Raw genomic sequence first — 17,894 nt, 5'->3', positions numbered from 1 at the left:
TTTTTATTTTGAAGCTTAGTTTAGTGTTTTTGATATTCATATTTAGAGTATGCTATAAACACATCTTGCTATCAAAATTTTTGATAACTGCTATTCATTTCCAAAAAATTCTTGCATCTCTATTATAATCCAACTCTTTTTTCCTCATTTCGAGTTCCAAATAATATGTAAAAGGTAAATAGAAAAGTAGAGACCGATTTTACTATTAAATATATTATTCTTTTCTTTTCTTTTTATTCAAAGAAATTGCAGTCAGTATATTTTCGGCCAGTTTTGTAACATTAAGGGTGGGAGAGGGAGGGAGGGGACAATCTAGACCCACGGCCGGTTACAACCGTTGGCCCATACCCAATCTCTTGAAAAAAATACTCTCCAGTTTTCGTTAAACAGGAGACGACATATTAATTTTTATTATTTTTTTGCAATTCAAATGGGAGTATGGGACCCACCCAACCGCTCACATTTACAGAAATAAATATGCTACGATCCTAAGGGATTGTTGCACCCTAAAATTTCAAATCCAACCTTTCATTTTTTTAGTTGTACGAATCTCTATAAAAATTTTTTGCACGAATCTCAAAACCAATGAAATGTTAGATTTGAAATTTTAGGACCCTACAATCCCCTTGGGGTTGGTTGTAGCAGATTTATTTCCCACATTTACTGCTGACAGTCAGACTGTTCGTTGGATTGGGGACCAAATTGACATGCAAGGTACAACTTAGCATCACCATAGAGACAGAAGAGTAGACCAACACGAAACTACGGATATACAATTATAGATCATCAATTCATCATCGTAGCACCGACAGCGAAGAAAACAAGACAGGAGAGATGAGCGCCGAAGGAGAAAAGGGTAAGGGGGAAGGACACGTGGCGGATCCACCGCAGCACCAGCATCCGTACGGTAATTTTGAAGGCCCTCCCAGCTACCCACCGCCGCCGGTGATGGGGTTCCCTCAACCGGCGCCACCGTCAGGGCTCACCGCCTCAGCTCAGCCTGCTCCTGGTTACTACTCCCATGGCTACCAAACCGCTCCAGGTTTGTCCGAGTTTTTACTGTTGATTCACTTCGTTTCTTTAGATTGGATTTATTAATCGTTTTTTTTTTGTTGCTTTATGTGTTCTGTTGGAAACTCAAATCCTTTTGACAGCATGAAATTTTGAAAAAAAAGCAGATGCTGTATATTCTTTCGCGGTTTCGCCCAAAACACGGCAAAATGCTCTGTAATTTTGATAAGGATGGATTAAGTTGGTTATTTTTAATTTTAGATCCACTAAAAAATAATTAAATTTTATCATGTCTAAATGTGATAAGATTTGTTTCTAACAACCAGTTAGTATGCTTACTAGTTAAGTTTTACATAGTTTGGTTGACTTAATATACGCTTAAAGTCCACATATTATGTTTGACTCTGCTTCTAATTTAGAGTCCTGTGAAACTGTTAGGATTGATTTATTTAATTGCAAGAGGATCATGAGAAATTTTAGGTCTGATAATGTCAAGTAGCTCATGTCTTCAACAACAATTTTTATTTTGACCATTAATATATGTAGAAATTCCTAAAATCTCCATTTTTCTGAGATGGAATTTGCAGGTACATTTTTTTGAAAAGAAAAGGTCAATTGGCTGAAGTTGTTTAGCTGAAAATATTTTCCAATTACATGCCTACAAAAATGAACATTATATTTTAGGTAATCCAGGGAACCAAGAAAATTTGAAAAGTGAAAGGTTTACTCAATCCACGAAGGTACTAGGATAGAAGCATTGTTAGAAACTGTTTCTATATATGATTAATATAAATTTATGTGCGATTGTTCTCATCTTTATTTTTTTCATTGTAATTAGTTAATTACATATTTTTTAAAACGTTTTGTTTCTTTTCAAGGTATTTCATCTTAATCTTATTGTTTAATTTGTTTGCTTTCTTCTGTAAAACAATAAATCTTCTCAATGCAATAAAAGAAAAAATAGGAAGAAACTTGTGAAAGCTGCGGTGCAATTTACTCCTAATATTTCTTATTTATTTATGAAAACTGCTCAAACATGAAGTTTGCTCTTTAGGTTTGTTTAATCTTCTCTATCATGAAAAATTGCTAGGTTACAATGTTACTGTTGAAGACAGAGAAAGGAGACAGAGACGCCTGCCGTGCTGTGGGATCGGTATTGGCTGGCTTTTGTAAGTAATTGTACAAGTGTAAGGAGTAATTTTTTTTATTGCTCATAAATTACCTTAAATTATACCATAGTAAAAAAGAAATCAATATCTGAACTATCTGGTTTGCAAGTTTGTGTTTCTTTTAATTAATTCTATAAACTATTTCCCAAAGGAGGTCCATTTTTAATAAAGAAGAAAAAAACATTAAAACTTTTTCCTTAGTAAGGACCTTCTTTGCATAAGAAGCAAAATTTACGTGCCTTTCGATGCAAAATAAAGTTCCGTCTTCATAGAGAGAAATTTGAAGTTATTGAATTAATCCTTTTGGTTCATAGCATACATTCTCAGCTTACTCTTGTGGTGCATTATGTTTTCGTTCTCCTTGAACTTTTGTTGCTCTTGCAAGTAATCCAGTAAGCTTCTAGGTTTAAGCAATTTCCTTCTTACCTCTCTGGTGATGGAAGCCTAAAATTTAAATGCACAACATATTATGAGGATCAATTTGTTGGTATAACATAGGATTAATATGCAAATATTTGCAGGTCCCAGCAGGATTTAATTTGTTTGCCATCTTGCAAATTAAAACAAACAAACTTATATAAACTTTGTTTTATCTTTTGCCATTTTGGATTGAGAATAGGTTCATACTGGGTTTCTTTTTGGCTGCCATTCCATGGTATGTTGGAGCTATACTGCTATGTTTCTCAAGAATGGATTACAGAGAGAAACCAGGATACATCGGCTGCACGATAGCGGTATGTAAAGGATTTATGAATTCTTCCTATGCAAATCAATTTTTTAAGATCTTTGATCAGAAAATAAATCTGCTGTAATTCCCCAGGAATTACAGGACCCTATAATCCCAATCCGAACCGTTGGTCTTTCTTGAGATTTGTGCATGAAAACTTACTTTTTTTCGAGATCTGTGCAGAAAATATTTGAACGGTTGATATTGGAATTTCAGGGCCCTGTAATTCCTTCCGACAGCAGATTCGGACTCCTTTGATCCTGATGGTACCCACTGTTAAACAGGGGCGGATTGGATTTAGCTAGGGCAGTGCTATCCCCATAAACACAAATTAGCATTTTTGTCCTTTTATTTTATAATTTTTAAAAATGCTTATTTGGTTCAGTCCACCACATAAAATGCAAAATGTGTGGTTGTCTAGTGGTTAGAAATGCATGTTGTGGCTGCGGAGACTTGGGTTTGAATTCCTCCTGTCACATATTATACATTTTATGTTACAAATAACCCTTCAATTTTAATTTTCTGGTTTATTGCTCCTCCTACTAAATGTTTAATTTATTCGATATTATTTTTCATGCTTGATCATTTCCTATATTGATGTAACAGGCTGTTATTGCCACAATTGCTGTTATCATTGGAGCAACAAAAGGAGCTGATGATTGGTGATTTCATGTTATTGTAAATTCAGTGTTTATAGAAATAAAAGAATTGGTTTGTATTTTTTTCAGTTGAAACATATACTTTTTTTTTTTTTTTTTTTTTGGGGGGGGGGTTGGTTTGAGATGTGTCGATTACTTGTGTATGTATGGAGGTCAAACTATACTTTAAAGTTCAAAGATTTGTATTGGGTTTTAAATGTCAGCGAATTTCGGATCATCAGGTCTTCCCTGTAAAATATTTAGCGGTGCAGTGCTTCATTATTCCAGTCTAACACCACGGAGTTCAAATCTGCTGGAATCCATGGGAATTTCAGGACCCTGAAATTCTCAATCCAACCATCTATATATTTCGTGATTTGTGCATTAAATTCTTTCTGCTTTGAGATTTGTGTATGGAAAAACTTAAATGGTTGGATTTGGAATTTCAGGGATCCTGAAATCCTTGAGGATTTCAGCAGATTTCATTTCAACACGAAGTATTGAATTACATGATTTCTTATCCAAACGCTCGGACTGGGTTGACAAATGAAGAAATTGATATTTGAATAATGGTAGAATAGTGTTATTTGATATGTATATAATATTACTATGTTGCCTTGTTGGAAACTGGAAAGAGTCAAAATATTGATAAAATAGTAGAACTAGTGAAAATGTGAATTGTACAATGACGACACCAACAAAAATCATAACAACAACAACGTTGATGATTAACCCTAATATTAACGATAATAATCATGCGGATGATCGAAATAATATAATAATAATATTGGCGTATGCACCAAAAATAATTGCCCTTGCTATCTCTCTATTACCAGCAGCTTGTCGAGAGTTACCAAAGTTTATCAACATAAAGGTATCAAGCGAAAAGGATATTTTCGTCTACTAATTTTTAAATTCTACAAGTTAAATATTTTATAGATACACAGTAAATATATTAAGTTATTATAGGCAGTTAGAATTTGGATGTTTTTTTTTTTTTTCAAAATAGTAAAGTTTTTGATGAAAGTTCTTCTATTGACGATTTTATCGAACTTGTAATTAAGTGATTGGATGGATCTTGAAAATTAAATAACAATTAGTAATTTAAATTTTCTACCTGTGCGGAATGCGAGCTAAACCAAACCATTCACAGTCGTTGAAATAATAGCGGCTAATACCTCAAATAATAGCCGATTTTTTTTTTCTTACCACCATAATAAATTAGAATTAAATGAATATCATCCGTTTATTCCGAATTCAAATTTCACCACGAACTCAGACTTAATCTGCGGACGGGATCCCCAATTCAAACTCAGACCCAGTACGCGGATGAATTCGTCCACATACTGAGTCTAAGTTCGGATTGGTGCGCATACTTAGTCTTTATTTGTATTTAGTCACGTCTTTAATTTGTAAAGATAATATAAGAGTGAAAGATTTTATTATATATATGAAAATATACCAACATGGTATATATCGATTTATCCGAGCTCCACAAATTATATTGACAATTTACTTTACAAATTTTTTTGGCAATTAACATTATATCTTTATTTTCTCAAAAAAATCACTAAAGAAATTGAGATGATTACTTGTATAAACTAAACGTGAATTGATCATTAAAAAAAAAAAGTCTAGCTAGCTAGTATAACATCAGTGTCATTTCAGCCTATATAACATCAACTCTAAAACCTATCGAATCGACTTCAAACGACGAATCCAAACCATTCCAACCAATCTACTTCATTAATCGTGTCTTTACATGCAAAATTTATAATTTTTCGAATTTATTTAATATCAAATCAAGCGATGAATGTGAGAGTTTTTAAGTTAATTTTAATACATTCGTTCTTCGACAATTTTTACCTCTTGACTTTGTACTAAAATAATTCAAAAATATATAAATTTTACATTTAAACGCATCACTCTACGAGTACATCGATTTGAACAAACATATGACATAGATGTCATACTAACCAGATTCTAAAAACACATATTAAATGAAAATTATCATAAATAATTTTGGTAGTCAACTTGTGATTACAAAAAAATATAAATAATAGTACAACATATGAGTTGGTCCAATGCAAAATCAGAAGAAAATATATATATATATCTAGCATTTCTGAAAATCAAATAATTAGTACATGATCACTATCTTAATTATATTATATAAAAATATGACAGCCGGAACCTGGATGATATTTAAGGAGTGTTAAAATTGTCGTGTTAAAGAATAATGTTAATATGTTTTTCAATTTTTTTTTTATATGCGTTCCCTAATCCGAACTCTGATCCAGTCCGCGGACGGATCTGAACTCAAACCCAATATGCGGACGAATCCGTCCGTATACTGGGTCTGAGTTCGGATTGGGGATAACTGTATTTCAATATAGTTAACTGTATTTTTCAGTGTTCTAAATAGCGCGCTATAGCGTTTTTGGACCCTAAACGCTAAGCTATACAATTAAAACACGCTATTTGAGCTACAGACGCTATAGCGGTAATAGCGGTCCGCTATAGCGCATAGCGTGTAGCGCAAATAGCGCCCGTTATGCAACATGCTGTTTTTTTTTTTTTTCAATTTATATGGGCTTTAAATAAAGACTCAGATTGGATTTTAACCGTGATTTTTTTTATAATTGACGTACTAAGCTTTATATTAAATTATTAATTATTATTTTGATAAAAAAATTATTAATTATTAAATGAGATCAAATAAGGAAGCTACAGCGCGCTATGCAACATGAGCTGTTTTTTTTTTAATTTATATGAGCTATAAATAAAGGCTCAGATTAAATATATTAAGATATTTCTTGAACTAACAAAATGATACTTACTATATGGTAGTTTGAATATTTTGAATAGATTAAGATAATTAATTATCCCATGATGTCTAGGTTATTTTGAAATTTAAATAGAAAAAAGATAGATTATGTCATGATGCTGAATATATTTTGAATAGAAAAAGATCAATAGTTTATGATATTAGTAATACTATGGATATTTTGAGTCGCAATTTGGACTTTGTATTGGTTCAATATGAATACTATAATTTTTTAATCAATTTGATGTTATTTATTATTCTATGAGACTTAGATAATGTTGATATTTAGTACAAATATATGATATAATTTTTATAAAAATAAAAAAACGCTATGTGACATAGCCTTCGCTATAGCGACGCTATTCGCTATAACTTTTTTTTCGGCTTCCCGTTATGACGTGATAAACGCTATTTAGAACCTTGATATTTTTCTTAAAAAATATCAGCAATTCATATTTTGCACGGAAGTCAAACTTAAAATGAAGAAAGAGACCCGGTTTGGACCAAAACAAAATTTTAATAGACAAAGGGACAACCAAATTTAACAAGGTGGTATGGTAAGCGACTTCCGGCCGGTGAAATTAACCTAGCTAACAAACAATTGCTGATATTTTTTGACATAACATTTGAATTAGATAACACCATTACTTGTTCGGTTGTTCGCCGCCATCATAATTATTTATGCATGTAGTCTTTCCAACCGTGTGATTTCTTTTGAACGGTTAGAATCGAATATCTTAAATCGCTGCATCGTAACGGGTACATATTTTAACAGATTCGTTTATAATTGGCACAGGGTTGAGGTGAGAGGAATTATTTTATTGGACCATACTGTATTTGTTCAGAAAAGTAAACTAACAAGGCTGAAAATTTATGATTAAAGAAAGATCGATATTGTTCAATAGAAATAAAATAAATAAATAATGAAACCAAAGTAGATATGTAAATTTGTGATTAAAGAAAGATATTCATCCATGGAGAATTGGAGATAATCTCCCATTCCGATCAGATTCTGAATGGAACGATAGCTTTCGGCCCATTTCATTTATATAATGTAATGTAAAAGATAACATATTAACTTCAGGCTATTTGATACTAATAGAAAATAAAGATAATATTAACTTTCATACACACTATTCATATGGCTTCAGGCTATTTCATTAACATAATGTCATGTAAAAAGTAACAAATAAATATTATTTTTTGTGTATCATATAAATTATATTGAAATTTCCTTCAAGAAAATTTCTTAAAATTTTCATCAGAAAGATTATTATTGAAAAATAAAATTAGCATAAACATCATATAAATTTTTGATATCATATAAAATTTCTTAATATCATTTGAAATCTTGTTCAGAAAGATTTCTTAAAATCTTCTCAGATTAATTTTCTATATCATACATATCTTCTTCAGGAAGATTTCTTTAAATCTTCTTGCAAAAGATTAAAAAAAATTGCACTTCATATAAAATTATATGAACCATACTAAACATCTTAAAATAAATGTACATAAATTTATAACTTATTCCATTTAACAATTACTTATTATAACGATTATTTATTTAAATGAAATTGAAATAAAGTATATCAAAGTTACCTTGAATCTTCAACTAGTAGAGCTCTCGTGCTGATAACATATTATGAAATAAAGATAAACAAGCATAAACAAACATAAACAAGATAGAGATGACAATCTTTTTATTCATATATTTTTCATGTATGTACAATATAAAATTGCAACACGGAGGCAAAGGCTGTCCTACAAGGATGTCAATTAGTGCACCAATACCAACAGGAGGGGAGACAAATCCTTTCTGACTGCAATGAAGTGGTCTGTGCTCATATTAATTATATAATTACATAGAGGAGGGTTCAAATGCCTCCATGTTTGTGTGCCTCCATCTCTCTCTATCATTTTCAAAGTTCAAACAGTCGATCCGAACCGCTCAACCTAACCTCCATACTAAAATATGTTTGGAGACCAAATTTTATATTTTTAGGAATTTTTTTACTATTTTTTTAGATAGGTACAAAATCAGTAAATATGAACCATCTAAAAACAGTATTTTTGTACCTATCTAAAAAAATAGTAAAAAAATTCCTAAAAATATAAAATTTGGTCTCCAAACATATTTTAGTATGGAGGTTAGGTTGAGCGGTTCGGATCGACTGTTTGAACTTTGAAAATGATGGAGAGAGATGGAGACATTTGAACCCTCCTCAATTACATATTAACAATAATTATGAAGTGGTCTATCATACCGTAATAGGAACAATGAAGGATTGATATAGCACATGATTTAGCAAACTTGGGTAGAATTAGGGGATGAGAAAGAATGGGATCAGATAGGGTCCCAACTGTAACGGATGGAAGTTGACCTAGTCTTGTAAGAAACAACAAAAAATAGAGACCTAGTCTTGTAACGAATTGGAAGTTGACCTAGTTGACCTAGTCTTGTATCTGGTCCCAAATGTAACCGATGGAAATTTACCTAGTGTTGTAATTAAGAAACACAAAAAAAAAAAAAAAAAAAAAATAGAGACAGAAGATTGACCAACACGAAACTACGGATATATATAGATCATCAATTCATCATACATCATTATAGCATCGACAGAGCTAAGAAAACAAGACAGGAGAGATGAGCGATCCACCGCAGCACCAGCATCCGTACGGTATTTCTCAAGGTCCTCCAAGCTACCCACCGCCGCCGGTGATGGTGTTCCCTCAACAGGCGCCGCCTCCAGGGAACATCGCCTCAGCACAGCCTGCTCCTGGTTACTACTCCCATGGCTACCAAACCGCTCCAGGTTTGTCCGAGTTTTTACTCTTGATTCACTTCGATCGTTTCTTTAGATTGGATTTATTAATCGTTTTTTTTTTTTGCTTTATGTGTTCTGTTGGAAACTCAAATCCTTTTGACAGCATGAAATTTTGAAAAAAAAAAAAAAAAAAACAGATGCTGTATTCTTTCGCGGTTTCGCCCAAAACACGGCAAAATGCTCTGTAATTTTGATAAGGATGGATTAAGTTGGTTATTTTTAATTTTAGATCCACTTAAAAAAGAATTAAATTTTATCATGTCTAAATGTGATCAGATTTGATTCTAACAACCAGTTGGATATTACTCTGCTGCTTTTCCGATTCTAACCCTTCAAAATTTTCAATTCACGTATCTCTCTAAAAAAACTTTTTTATGCACAAATCTCAACAAATTTGAATGGTTGAGATCCGAAAAGCAGCAGAGTTCATTCCCAACCATAGAAAAGCAGAGTTCATTCCCAACCAGTTAGTATGCTTACTAGTTAAGTTTTACATAGTTTGGTTGACTTAATATACGCTTAAAGTCCATATATTATGTTTGACTTTGCTTCTAATTTAGAGTCCTGTGAAACTGTTAGGATTGATTTATTTAATTGCAAGAGGATTATGAGAAATTTTTGGTCTGATCATGTAATCAAGTAGCTTATATCTTCAACAACAATTTTTATTTCGACCATAACTGTATTTAGAAATTCCTAAAATCTCCATTTTTCTGAGATGGAATAATTAGCAGTTACATTTTTTTGAAAAGAAAAGGTCAATTGGCTGAAGTTTTTTAGCTGAAAATATTTTCCAATTACATGCCTACAAAAATGAACATTATATTTTAGGTAATTCAGGGAACCAAGAAAATTTGAAAAGTGTAAGGTTTACTCAATCCACGATGGTACTAGGATAGAAGCATATATTGTTAGAAACTGTTTCTATATATGATTAATAGAAATTTTGTTGTAATTGTTCTCATCTTTATTTTTTTCATTGTAATTAGTTAATTACATATTTTAAAATGTTTTGTTTCTTTTCAAGGTGTTTCATCCTAATCTTATTGTTTAATTTGTTTGCCTTCTTCTGTAAAAAAATGAATCTCCTAATTAATGCAATAAAAGAAAAAATAGGAAGAAACTTGTGAAAGCTGCGGTGCAATTTACTCATAATATGTCTTATTTATTTATGGAAACTCTAGAACATGAAATTTGCTCTTTAGGTTTGTTTAATCTTTTCTATCATGTAAATTGCTAGGTTATAATGCTACTGTTGAAGTCAGAGAACCCCTTCCGTGTGGGATCGGTATTGGCTGGATTTTGTAAGTAATTGTACTTGCAAGTGTAAGGCGTAATTTTTTTTATTGCTCATAAATTACCTTAAATTATATCACTTCTTCCTGTAAAAGTAAAAAGAAATCAATATCTGAACTATCTGGTTTGCAAGTTTGTGTTTCTATTTCTTTTAATTAATTCTACAAACGATTTCCCAAAGGAGGTCCATTTTTAATAAAGAAAACTTTTTTCCTTAATAAGGACTTCTTTGCATAAGAAGCAAAATTTAGGCCTTTTGATGCAAAATAAAGTTCCATCTTCACAGAGAGAAATTTGAAGATATTTAATTAATCCTTTTGTTTCATAGCATACATGCTTGGGTTATTCTTGTGGTGCATTTTGTTTTCGTTCTCCTTGAACTTTTGTTGTTCTCACAAGTAATCCAGTAAGCTTCTACCGATTTTTTTATTAATAGAAAATAAATTAATAAAATATCGAAATAGGGGATAGGTTTTGGTTTTTATCGAGATATAGGTAAAACGGGTCCTGTTATCCCGTCCAGCGGGACGGGACTGATTATCCCGTCCGGCTTATGACTAATTAACCCTTAACCAACTCACCGGAAAAAAAAAAAAATCGGAACGGGAAAGGAAGACCCGTCCGGGCTCCGGGGTAAAAAAAAAAAAAAAAAAAAAAAAAAAAGAAGAAGAAAACTCGGGACGGGAAAGTAAGACTCGTCCGGACAGCTGCTTGAGTCGATGCTTATAATTCATTGACCATAATTACGGGTATAAATATGTAGCAAAGAGAATAAGATATCAACCTATACCAGTATAGGAACTCTACTTTTCTGTATATGAATTTACTAGGCATCAAGAGGTAATAGGCTTTAACTAATTGGATAGTTTTTAATTAATTGGATAGCTGTAATAATTGATTCAATATTGACTAACTGAGCAAAAGAAGCATCCGGCTAAGTAGTAATAATACTCAATATGTCACAGAAGTAATATATATAGTAGGAGGAGAGTTGTCCATAAGAATAAATATCTCACAGTACCTTAGCTTGATTAGTAGCCTTCAACAAAGATGATATTTACAATTGAGAACTATATACATATGACTTAATGGTTAAGGACCAAAGGAGAAAAATGAAGCAACATGGAGAAGAGGAGAGGCGATATGTATTAAACAAACAGAGTATGTTTTCATGCCCTTTTTCATAGTAAGGTTAGTGTTTATATATAGAGAGGTGTTGGTTCAATATCTCATGTATAGAAGAGACGTGCTTGGCTCAGAGTTCCTCTAATTTAGTGTATACCACTTGGATGATCAAGGTACTTCCACCCTAGCTTGAGTCCTTGAGAAAGTGACACCTGTTCTTAAGAAGTTAGAAAGGGTGGCTAAGTTTGACCCGTCCAAACGAAATTAATTTTACCCCAAGTCCTGACGGGTCTTACTTTCCCGTCCCGATTTTTTTTTTTTTTTTTTTTTATCCCGGAGCTCGGACGGTCTTACTTTCCCATCCCGATTTTTTTTTTTTTTCCGCTGAGTTGGTTAAGGGTTAATTAGCCATAAACCGGACGGGATAATTAGTCCCGTCCCGCTGGACGGGATAACAGGACCCGTTCTACCTATATCTCGACAAAAACTAAAACCTATCCCCTATTTCGATATTTTATTAATTTATTTTCTATTAATAAAAAAATCAGCAAGCTTCTAGGTTTAAGCAATTTCCTTCTTACCTATCCGGTGATGGAAGCCTAAAATTTAAATGCAAAACATATTTTGAGGATCAATTTGTTGGTATAACATAGGATAATATGCGAATATTGCAGGTCCCAGCAGAATTTAATTTGTTTGCCATCTTGAAAATAAAACAAACAAACTTATATAAACTTTGTTTTACTTTTTCCATTTTGGATTGAGAATAGGTTCATACTGGGTTTCTTTTTGGCCATTCCATGGTACGTTGGAGCTATACTACTATGTGCCTCAAGAAAGGATACCAGAGAGAAACCAGGATACGTCGGCTGCACGGTAGCGGTATGTAAAGGATTTATGAATTCTTCCTATGCAAATCATTTTTTTAAGATCTTTGATCATGATGGTACCCACTGTTAGACAGGGAAGGATCGGAATTAGGGCAGTTTTACCCCCATAAACACAAATTAGCATTTTTGTCCTTATATTTTATAATTTTTAAAAATGCTTATTTGGTTCAGTCCACCACATAAAATGCAAAATGTGTGGTTGTCTAGTGGTTGGAAATGCATGTTTTGGCTGTGGAGACTTGGCTTTGAATTCCACCTGTCACATATTATACATTTTACGTTACGACCCTCAAATTTTAATTTTCTGGTTTTTTTGCTCTTGCTGTTGGATGCTTAATTTATTCGAGTATTTTTCACGCTTGATCATTTCCTATTGATGTAACAGGCTGTTATTTTCACAATTCTTGTTATCATTGGTGAAACAACGGGAGCTCATGATTGGTGATTTCATGTTATTGTAAATTCAGTGTTTGTACAAATAAAGGAGTTGGTTTGTATTTTTTTTTTAGTTGAAACATATACTTTTTTTTTTTTTTTTTTTTTTGGGGGGGGGGGGGGGGGGGGGGGGGGGGGGCGGGGGTGTTGAGATGTGTTGATTCCTTGTGTATGTATGGAGGTCAAAACTATACTTATAAAAGTTCAAAATTAGTATTGGGTTTTAAATGTCAGCGAATTTCATTCCAGTCTAACACCAAGTATTGAATTACATGATTTCTTATCTAAACGCTCGGACTGGTTTGACAAATGAAGAAATTGATATTTGAATAATGGTAGAATAGTGTTATTTGATATGTATATATAGAATGTTGCTATGTTGCCTTGTTGGAAAGAATGAAAATATTGATAAAATACAGTTGAAATAGTGAAAATGTGAATTGTAGAAGGACGACACCAACAAAAATCATAATAATAATAATTGTCCTTGCCAGCTCTCTATTACCAACAGGTTTGTCGAGAGTTACCAAATTTTATCAACACAAAGGAATCAAGCAAAAAGGATAATTTCGTCTACTAATTCAAAATTCAACTTTGATAGTAAGACTGTGTTTCACAAAAATGAGGAGAACTGTCATTAATGGAAAGGAAAGGGAAGGGAAGAGAACGATGTCATTTCACCTCGTCTCCACTCCGATTTGGGGTTAAAGAATTTCGTCAAAATTCCACATGGTGTTTCCATCCACACTGTAGCGTTCTCCTCCGCTCCCTCTCCATTTCATCTCTTCTGGAGCAGGGTGAACTCACGTGCCCGGCGAAATCTCCCCTCCGCTCATGTTTCTCCCTTCCCCTCCCCTCGGTTCCACTCGCCTAGAGCACACCCTAAGCTATAGAAGTTAAATATTTTGAATAATTATTTGAATACCCTCACTTCATTACTTCAAAATCCCTACATCTAATTTAGAGAAATTATATACTATGGTCTCCACTAATTATTAAAAAGTATTTGCAAATATATGTATAAATACTTGTACAACGATATATAAATATTTGTGTAACGACGAACCCAGAAGTACGTCATCATGGATCTTATTTGAAAGAAAAAATTGCGTAGAAGACGCTAGTGGTTTTATATTCACAAAATTCCTCATAGATCGTCAGAAATATAGACGAGATTAAACGGAGAATAAAAATCCACATCTAAAAACGTGTATGGTCCCCATGTAGTTTAAGTGGCCATCCACAGGTATTTATAATGCATGTACGTTTGGAAGATTTGATTAGAGAGACAATTATTTATGTAAAAATTATTCATCATATGTATAAATATTTTCGTACATAAGTATAAATACTATATTGCATAGGTATTACTACTTTAGAAAAATAATTCAATGTTGGAATTTTTGCGGTCTCCCTAAATAGTTATGATAGTTATGGTGCAGATACCCAGTATATATAATAAGTTTTATAGGCAGTTAGAATTTGGATTTTTTTTTTTTTCAAAATAGTAAAGTTTTTTATGAATATATTTAACTTGCAATTACACCCTATTTGGATGGAGAGTAGAGGAAGGAATGGAAGGTAAAAGAATATAAGGGAATGGAATGGAATAGAAATGAAGATTAACAGATTTAACCTCTTCGTGTTTTGATGATTAATGAGAGAAAATAAATTTAACTTTCCTTTCCATCTTATTTCTTGTTTGGTTGATTAAAATTTAGGAGGTTAATGAGAAATTTAGTGATTGTTGTAGGTTTGAGAAAAAAAATATTATATGAGAATTATATATGTAAAATATAGGGTTGGACATTTGTGTCATTTTTCTAAAAATATTTGTAACAAAATTTTTTTCCATCCGTTACACTCCAATTTAGGAGGGAAACAAATTCTATTAATTATAATAATTCAAGGTTAAACCTTTTATCTCCTGTACCCTTCACTTCCAACATAATTTTATCAATCAAACACGATTAAACGGAAAATTTTTGTTTCTTTCCATTCCCTCCCTCCCTCTACTCTCCATCCAAACAAGGTGTAAGTGAATTGGATGGATCTTGAAAACTAAAAAACTAGTAATTTATATTTTTGTACCTGGTCCGGAATGCGAGCTAAACCAAAAAATTCAGTCGTTGAAATAATAGCAGCTAAGGGCTAAGCCTCTAATACCTCAAATAATAACAGCAATCAAACACAACCCCACATTTGAAAGAAAGTTTGGATAAAACCTATCAACTCATGATTCCAAAGAAAACTACAGACCCCATTAACATGATTATGCTTATAATTAATAATTTCCATATTGGCTTCATCCGATTGCATTGGAAGTACAGGGTTTAAAGTTTCAATAATATTACAAAAATAAAAATACACTATTGCAGCCTGTCCAACTATATGTACCAATTTAACCTATCAACGCAGTACAGAGAGAAAAATTAATACAAATTTGACAAAACCAAAATCTAGATTTCTCATTTCTCTCAATTTATAAATAAAAATATTATTTCAAACAAATAATCACAAAACAAGATGCGATGCTAAAACATGACCATTAACTGGTGTGCAATTTTCCACCAAAACCAATGTTTCCACCAAACATAACTTTGCTCTTCAAATGGCTGAAACAGTGTAAAGGAAGTAGGGAACAAAAATGGAAAAAAAGTTAGTAGCAGCTTTGAAAACATATGAAGCAAAATATGGATGGTGTATACCTCTAAGAAGAAAGGGATTTCACTAGAAGTCATTGAAATACAGGTATACCAATGAAATTAACTAAAAGCTTCCGATATCAATTTATACTGTAATTTTAAGAAAAAAAATGTTGGAATAGTGTGCTAACTGATTGTTCTCCAAGGGAATTCATATTTTGCATGGAAGTCAAACATAAAATGAAGAAAGCGATCTGGTTTGGACCAAAACAAAATTTTAATAGACAAAGGGACAACCAAGAGTTGTGCAACCAAATTTAACAAGGTGGTATGGTAAGCGATTTCTGGTGAAATTAACCTAACAAACAATTGCTGATATTTTTTGACATATCATTTGAATTAGATAACACCATCCAAAAAATAATGAAAACATAATGGGCACAAGTATAAGCATTTGAATTTATACTTTTCATACAAGTCGGAGGCAGATCGGGTGGTGTTGTAGCAGATGAACCAAAGCAGGACCAAAACCAATATGTCTGATAAGAGTTAAAGAATAACAGATTTTCTTTTTCTTTTTCTAACACTATTTTTGTTGCATGATTGTAGTTCACATGAAAACCAAAAAGAATTACGTGTAAGGTGTATCATATATTCATGTTCGAAGTAAAGCAAGCAAGCAATACAGTTCTATGTTATAACTTGCAAGTACAAATATTTTTATTCATTTTAGCTGGAAGAAGTAGGTCTAACCTATTTACCAGTAAATTTTGTTTGAGCTTCATCTTCCCAAAATAAGAAAAAAATTATAGTCAGTTTTCAAAATTACAGATTCTATTCCATTGAAAGGAGCATGAAAAAGAGACCACAGTGAAATCATAAAATAAAAGAGAAATTAAAAAAGGGAATAGAATAAGGATACTGAAGAGGTAGCGCTCCCACCAATCGAGCATGTAGAGACCCATGGTGACATTGTAAAGGTGGATCTTGCGACTAACCCAATTCATTTCTCTATCTCCTTCTTTTCTTCTCTTAATTTGATAACGCTCTCTCTGTTTCCCTCGTTCTTCTAAAACCGGATCTGATTCGATTGTAGAGAGAAAGCAAGGAACTTCGCCTGATATAGAAAACGGGGGTCAATTCCTCTTTAGCGTATGGTCACGGGTATTTTGACCAAAGGTGGAGCGCGCCTCTGTTGACTATCAAGTTTTAAATTTTGACAAGAAGTTTTCAACGTACAACACTCTCCTAACTAAAAGAAAGTAAAAAAAAAATCGACTAACCTCCTTTTGTCGTGCGCCTCTAATGGCAAAACGCATCACCAGGAATGCGGATTTTGGAGGGTTGGACCCGTATGGCGAAGGGATCCGAGAGGCAGTGTTGTTAAGTTTGGTTAGGCAATCAGATCGAAAGGCGGAGTTTGTAAGTTTGAGTAAAGTAGGGATAGGATAGGAGTCTCTCTCCAGACGATATAGTTTGGGTAGCTAGGGAACGGATTCCCTTATCAGGTATTGGAGAGGATGTGAATTCCGAGAAAAGAGGAAGAAAGAGGCACACAGAGAACAGAAAGAGCTGTCACTGAAAGTGGGACCCGGTTGTCACTCGGTGCTGTAGCGGAGAACTGTAGTACAGTACCAAGATGTCCTGAGCAGCTACATCCGTTAAACTTTGGAATTTCTAAATAATGGTTAACTAATTTTTATAAATTTTATTTCTGAAAGTTTTTAAACTCTCACATCTCTGAAATTAAAATTAGAGTTTCTTAATTATCACATCAGCAAATAAATTAAAGGAGAAATTTTTTTTAACGAATTATTTGGCCATGTCAGAGTTTATAAACGGTTTCTTACTAAGAAACTTTGGAGTAAAGTTATTAAATAAGAAACTCATCTACATCCCTGAAACTGATTTAAAAAGTGCTACATCAGATTAGAAATTTCAAGAGTTTCAGAGATGTAAATGCTCTTAGATATACAAAGAAGATTCGAATCATGCGCGTTATCTCAATATATTCTTAACTTTTCTCTTTCAGAATGAGAAAGTTGAATTTCAACATTTCATTGAATAAGTAAAAATAAAACATTCAATTTTTATTTATTTATAATAACATAACATTATAATTATTTAATTATCAAGTATAAATATTTATTTGAAAAATATAAATATATATATTTTTTAATGAAAGCCCGTAGGCATACACGCTCACTCTCTTATCATACTTCATATTTTTTATTTCGTATTTAAAGTCTAAATAGTTAATCTAAGCTGTTCAACATAATCTCTAAATTAAAATAACTATTTAAATT

At 32.5% G+C, this 17,894-nt stretch overlaps 3 protein-coding genes across 4 annotated transcripts; 2 read left to right on the top strand and 1 right to left on the bottom strand.

The window, feature by feature from the left end:
* Positions 1-687: 687 nt before the first annotated feature.
* On the top strand, positions 688-3,783 carry LOC144568376 (large ribosomal subunit protein eL20z-like). The gene is made up of 4 exons (XM_078318709.1): positions 688-1,042; positions 2,102-2,180; positions 2,800-2,914; positions 3,514-3,783. The coding sequence occupies exons 1-4, from the start codon at positions 835-837 to the stop codon at positions 3,571-3,573; spliced, it is 462 nt and encodes a 153-aa protein (XP_078174835.1). The 5' UTR covers positions 688-834; the 3' UTR covers positions 3,574-3,783.
* Positions 3,784-8,918: 5,135 nt separating this feature from the next.
* On the top strand, positions 8,919-13,040 carry LOC144568377 (large ribosomal subunit protein eL20z-like). Its single transcript, XM_078318710.1, has 4 exons — positions 8,919-9,185; positions 10,438-10,501; positions 12,389-12,500; positions 12,894-13,040. The coding sequence occupies exons 1-4, from the start codon at positions 9,017-9,019 to the stop codon at positions 12,951-12,953; spliced, it is 405 nt and encodes a 134-aa protein (XP_078174836.1). The 5' UTR covers positions 8,919-9,016; the 3' UTR covers positions 12,954-13,040.
* Positions 13,041-15,221: 2,181 nt separating this feature from the next.
* Positions 15,222-17,084, bottom strand: LOC144568379 (uncharacterized). 2 transcript variants are annotated; one of them, XM_078318711.1, is made up of 4 exons: positions 16,872-17,084; positions 16,511-16,705; positions 16,055-16,127; positions 15,222-15,558 (listed from the first exon to the last, which is right to left on the bottom strand). In XM_078318711.1, the coding sequence occupies exons 2-4, from the start codon at positions 16,593-16,595 to the stop codon at positions 15,492-15,494; spliced, it is 225 nt and encodes a 74-aa protein (XP_078174837.1). In that variant the 5' UTR covers positions 16,596-16,705; positions 16,872-17,084; the 3' UTR covers positions 15,222-15,491. The 2 variants fall into 2 exon arrangements, with proteins under 2 accessions (XP_078174837.1, XP_078174838.1); XM_078318712.1 differs by having other exon boundaries at positions 16,511-16,787; positions 16,872-17,071.
* Between the last annotated feature and the right edge of the window lie 810 nt (positions 17,085-17,894).

Source organism: Carex rostrata, chromosome 17 (assembly GCF_964058835.1).
Source record: "Carex rostrata chromosome 17, lpCarRost1.2, whole genome shotgun sequence".
Lineage (NCBI taxonomy): Eukaryota > Viridiplantae > Streptophyta > Magnoliopsida > Poales > Cyperaceae > Carex > Carex rostrata.
This window is presented reverse-complemented; position numbering and strand designations above follow the sequence as displayed.

What these genes read in the sequence shown, in the direction of transcription:
- LOC144568376 (XM_078318709.1), top strand. Translation starts at nt 835, where the DNA reads ATGAGCGCCGAAGGAGAAAAGGGTAAGGGGGAAGGACACGTGGCGGAT. An exon ending in ATCGGTATTGGCTGGCTTTT is followed by an intron (nt 2,181 to 2,799) that starts GTAAGTAATTGT and finishes GATTGAGAATAG; the next exon opens with GTTCATACTGGGTTTCTTTT. An exon ending in ACATCGGCTGCACGATAGCG is followed by an intron (nt 2,915 to 3,513) that starts GTATGTAAAGGA and finishes TTGATGTAACAG; the next exon opens with GCTGTTATTGCCACAATTGC.
- LOC144568377 (XM_078318710.1), top strand. Translation starts at nt 9,017, where the DNA reads ATGAGCGATCCACCGCAGCACCAGCATCCGTACGGTATTTCTCAAGGT. An exon ending in TGGCTACCAAACCGCTCCAG is followed by an intron (nt 9,186 to 10,437) that starts GTTTGTCCGAGT and finishes GTAAATTGCTAG; the next exon opens with GTTATAATGCTACTGTTGAA. An exon ending in ACGTCGGCTGCACGGTAGCG is followed by an intron (nt 12,501 to 12,893) that starts GTATGTAAAGGA and finishes TTGATGTAACAG; the next exon opens with GCTGTTATTTTCACAATTCT.
- LOC144568379 (XM_078318711.1), bottom strand. Translation starts at nt 16,595, where the DNA reads ATGAATTGGGTTAGTCGCAAGATCCACCTTTACAATGTCACCATGGGT. An exon ending in GTGGGAGCGCTACCTCTTCA is followed by an intron (nt 16,128 to 16,510) that starts GTATCCTTATTC and finishes AACTCTTATCAG; the next exon opens with ACATATTGGTTTTGGTCCTG. An exon ending in GCCTCCGACTTGTATGAAAA is followed by an intron (nt 15,559 to 16,054) that starts GTATAAATTCAA and finishes ACACTGTTTCAG; the next exon opens with CCATTTGAAGAGCAAAGTTA.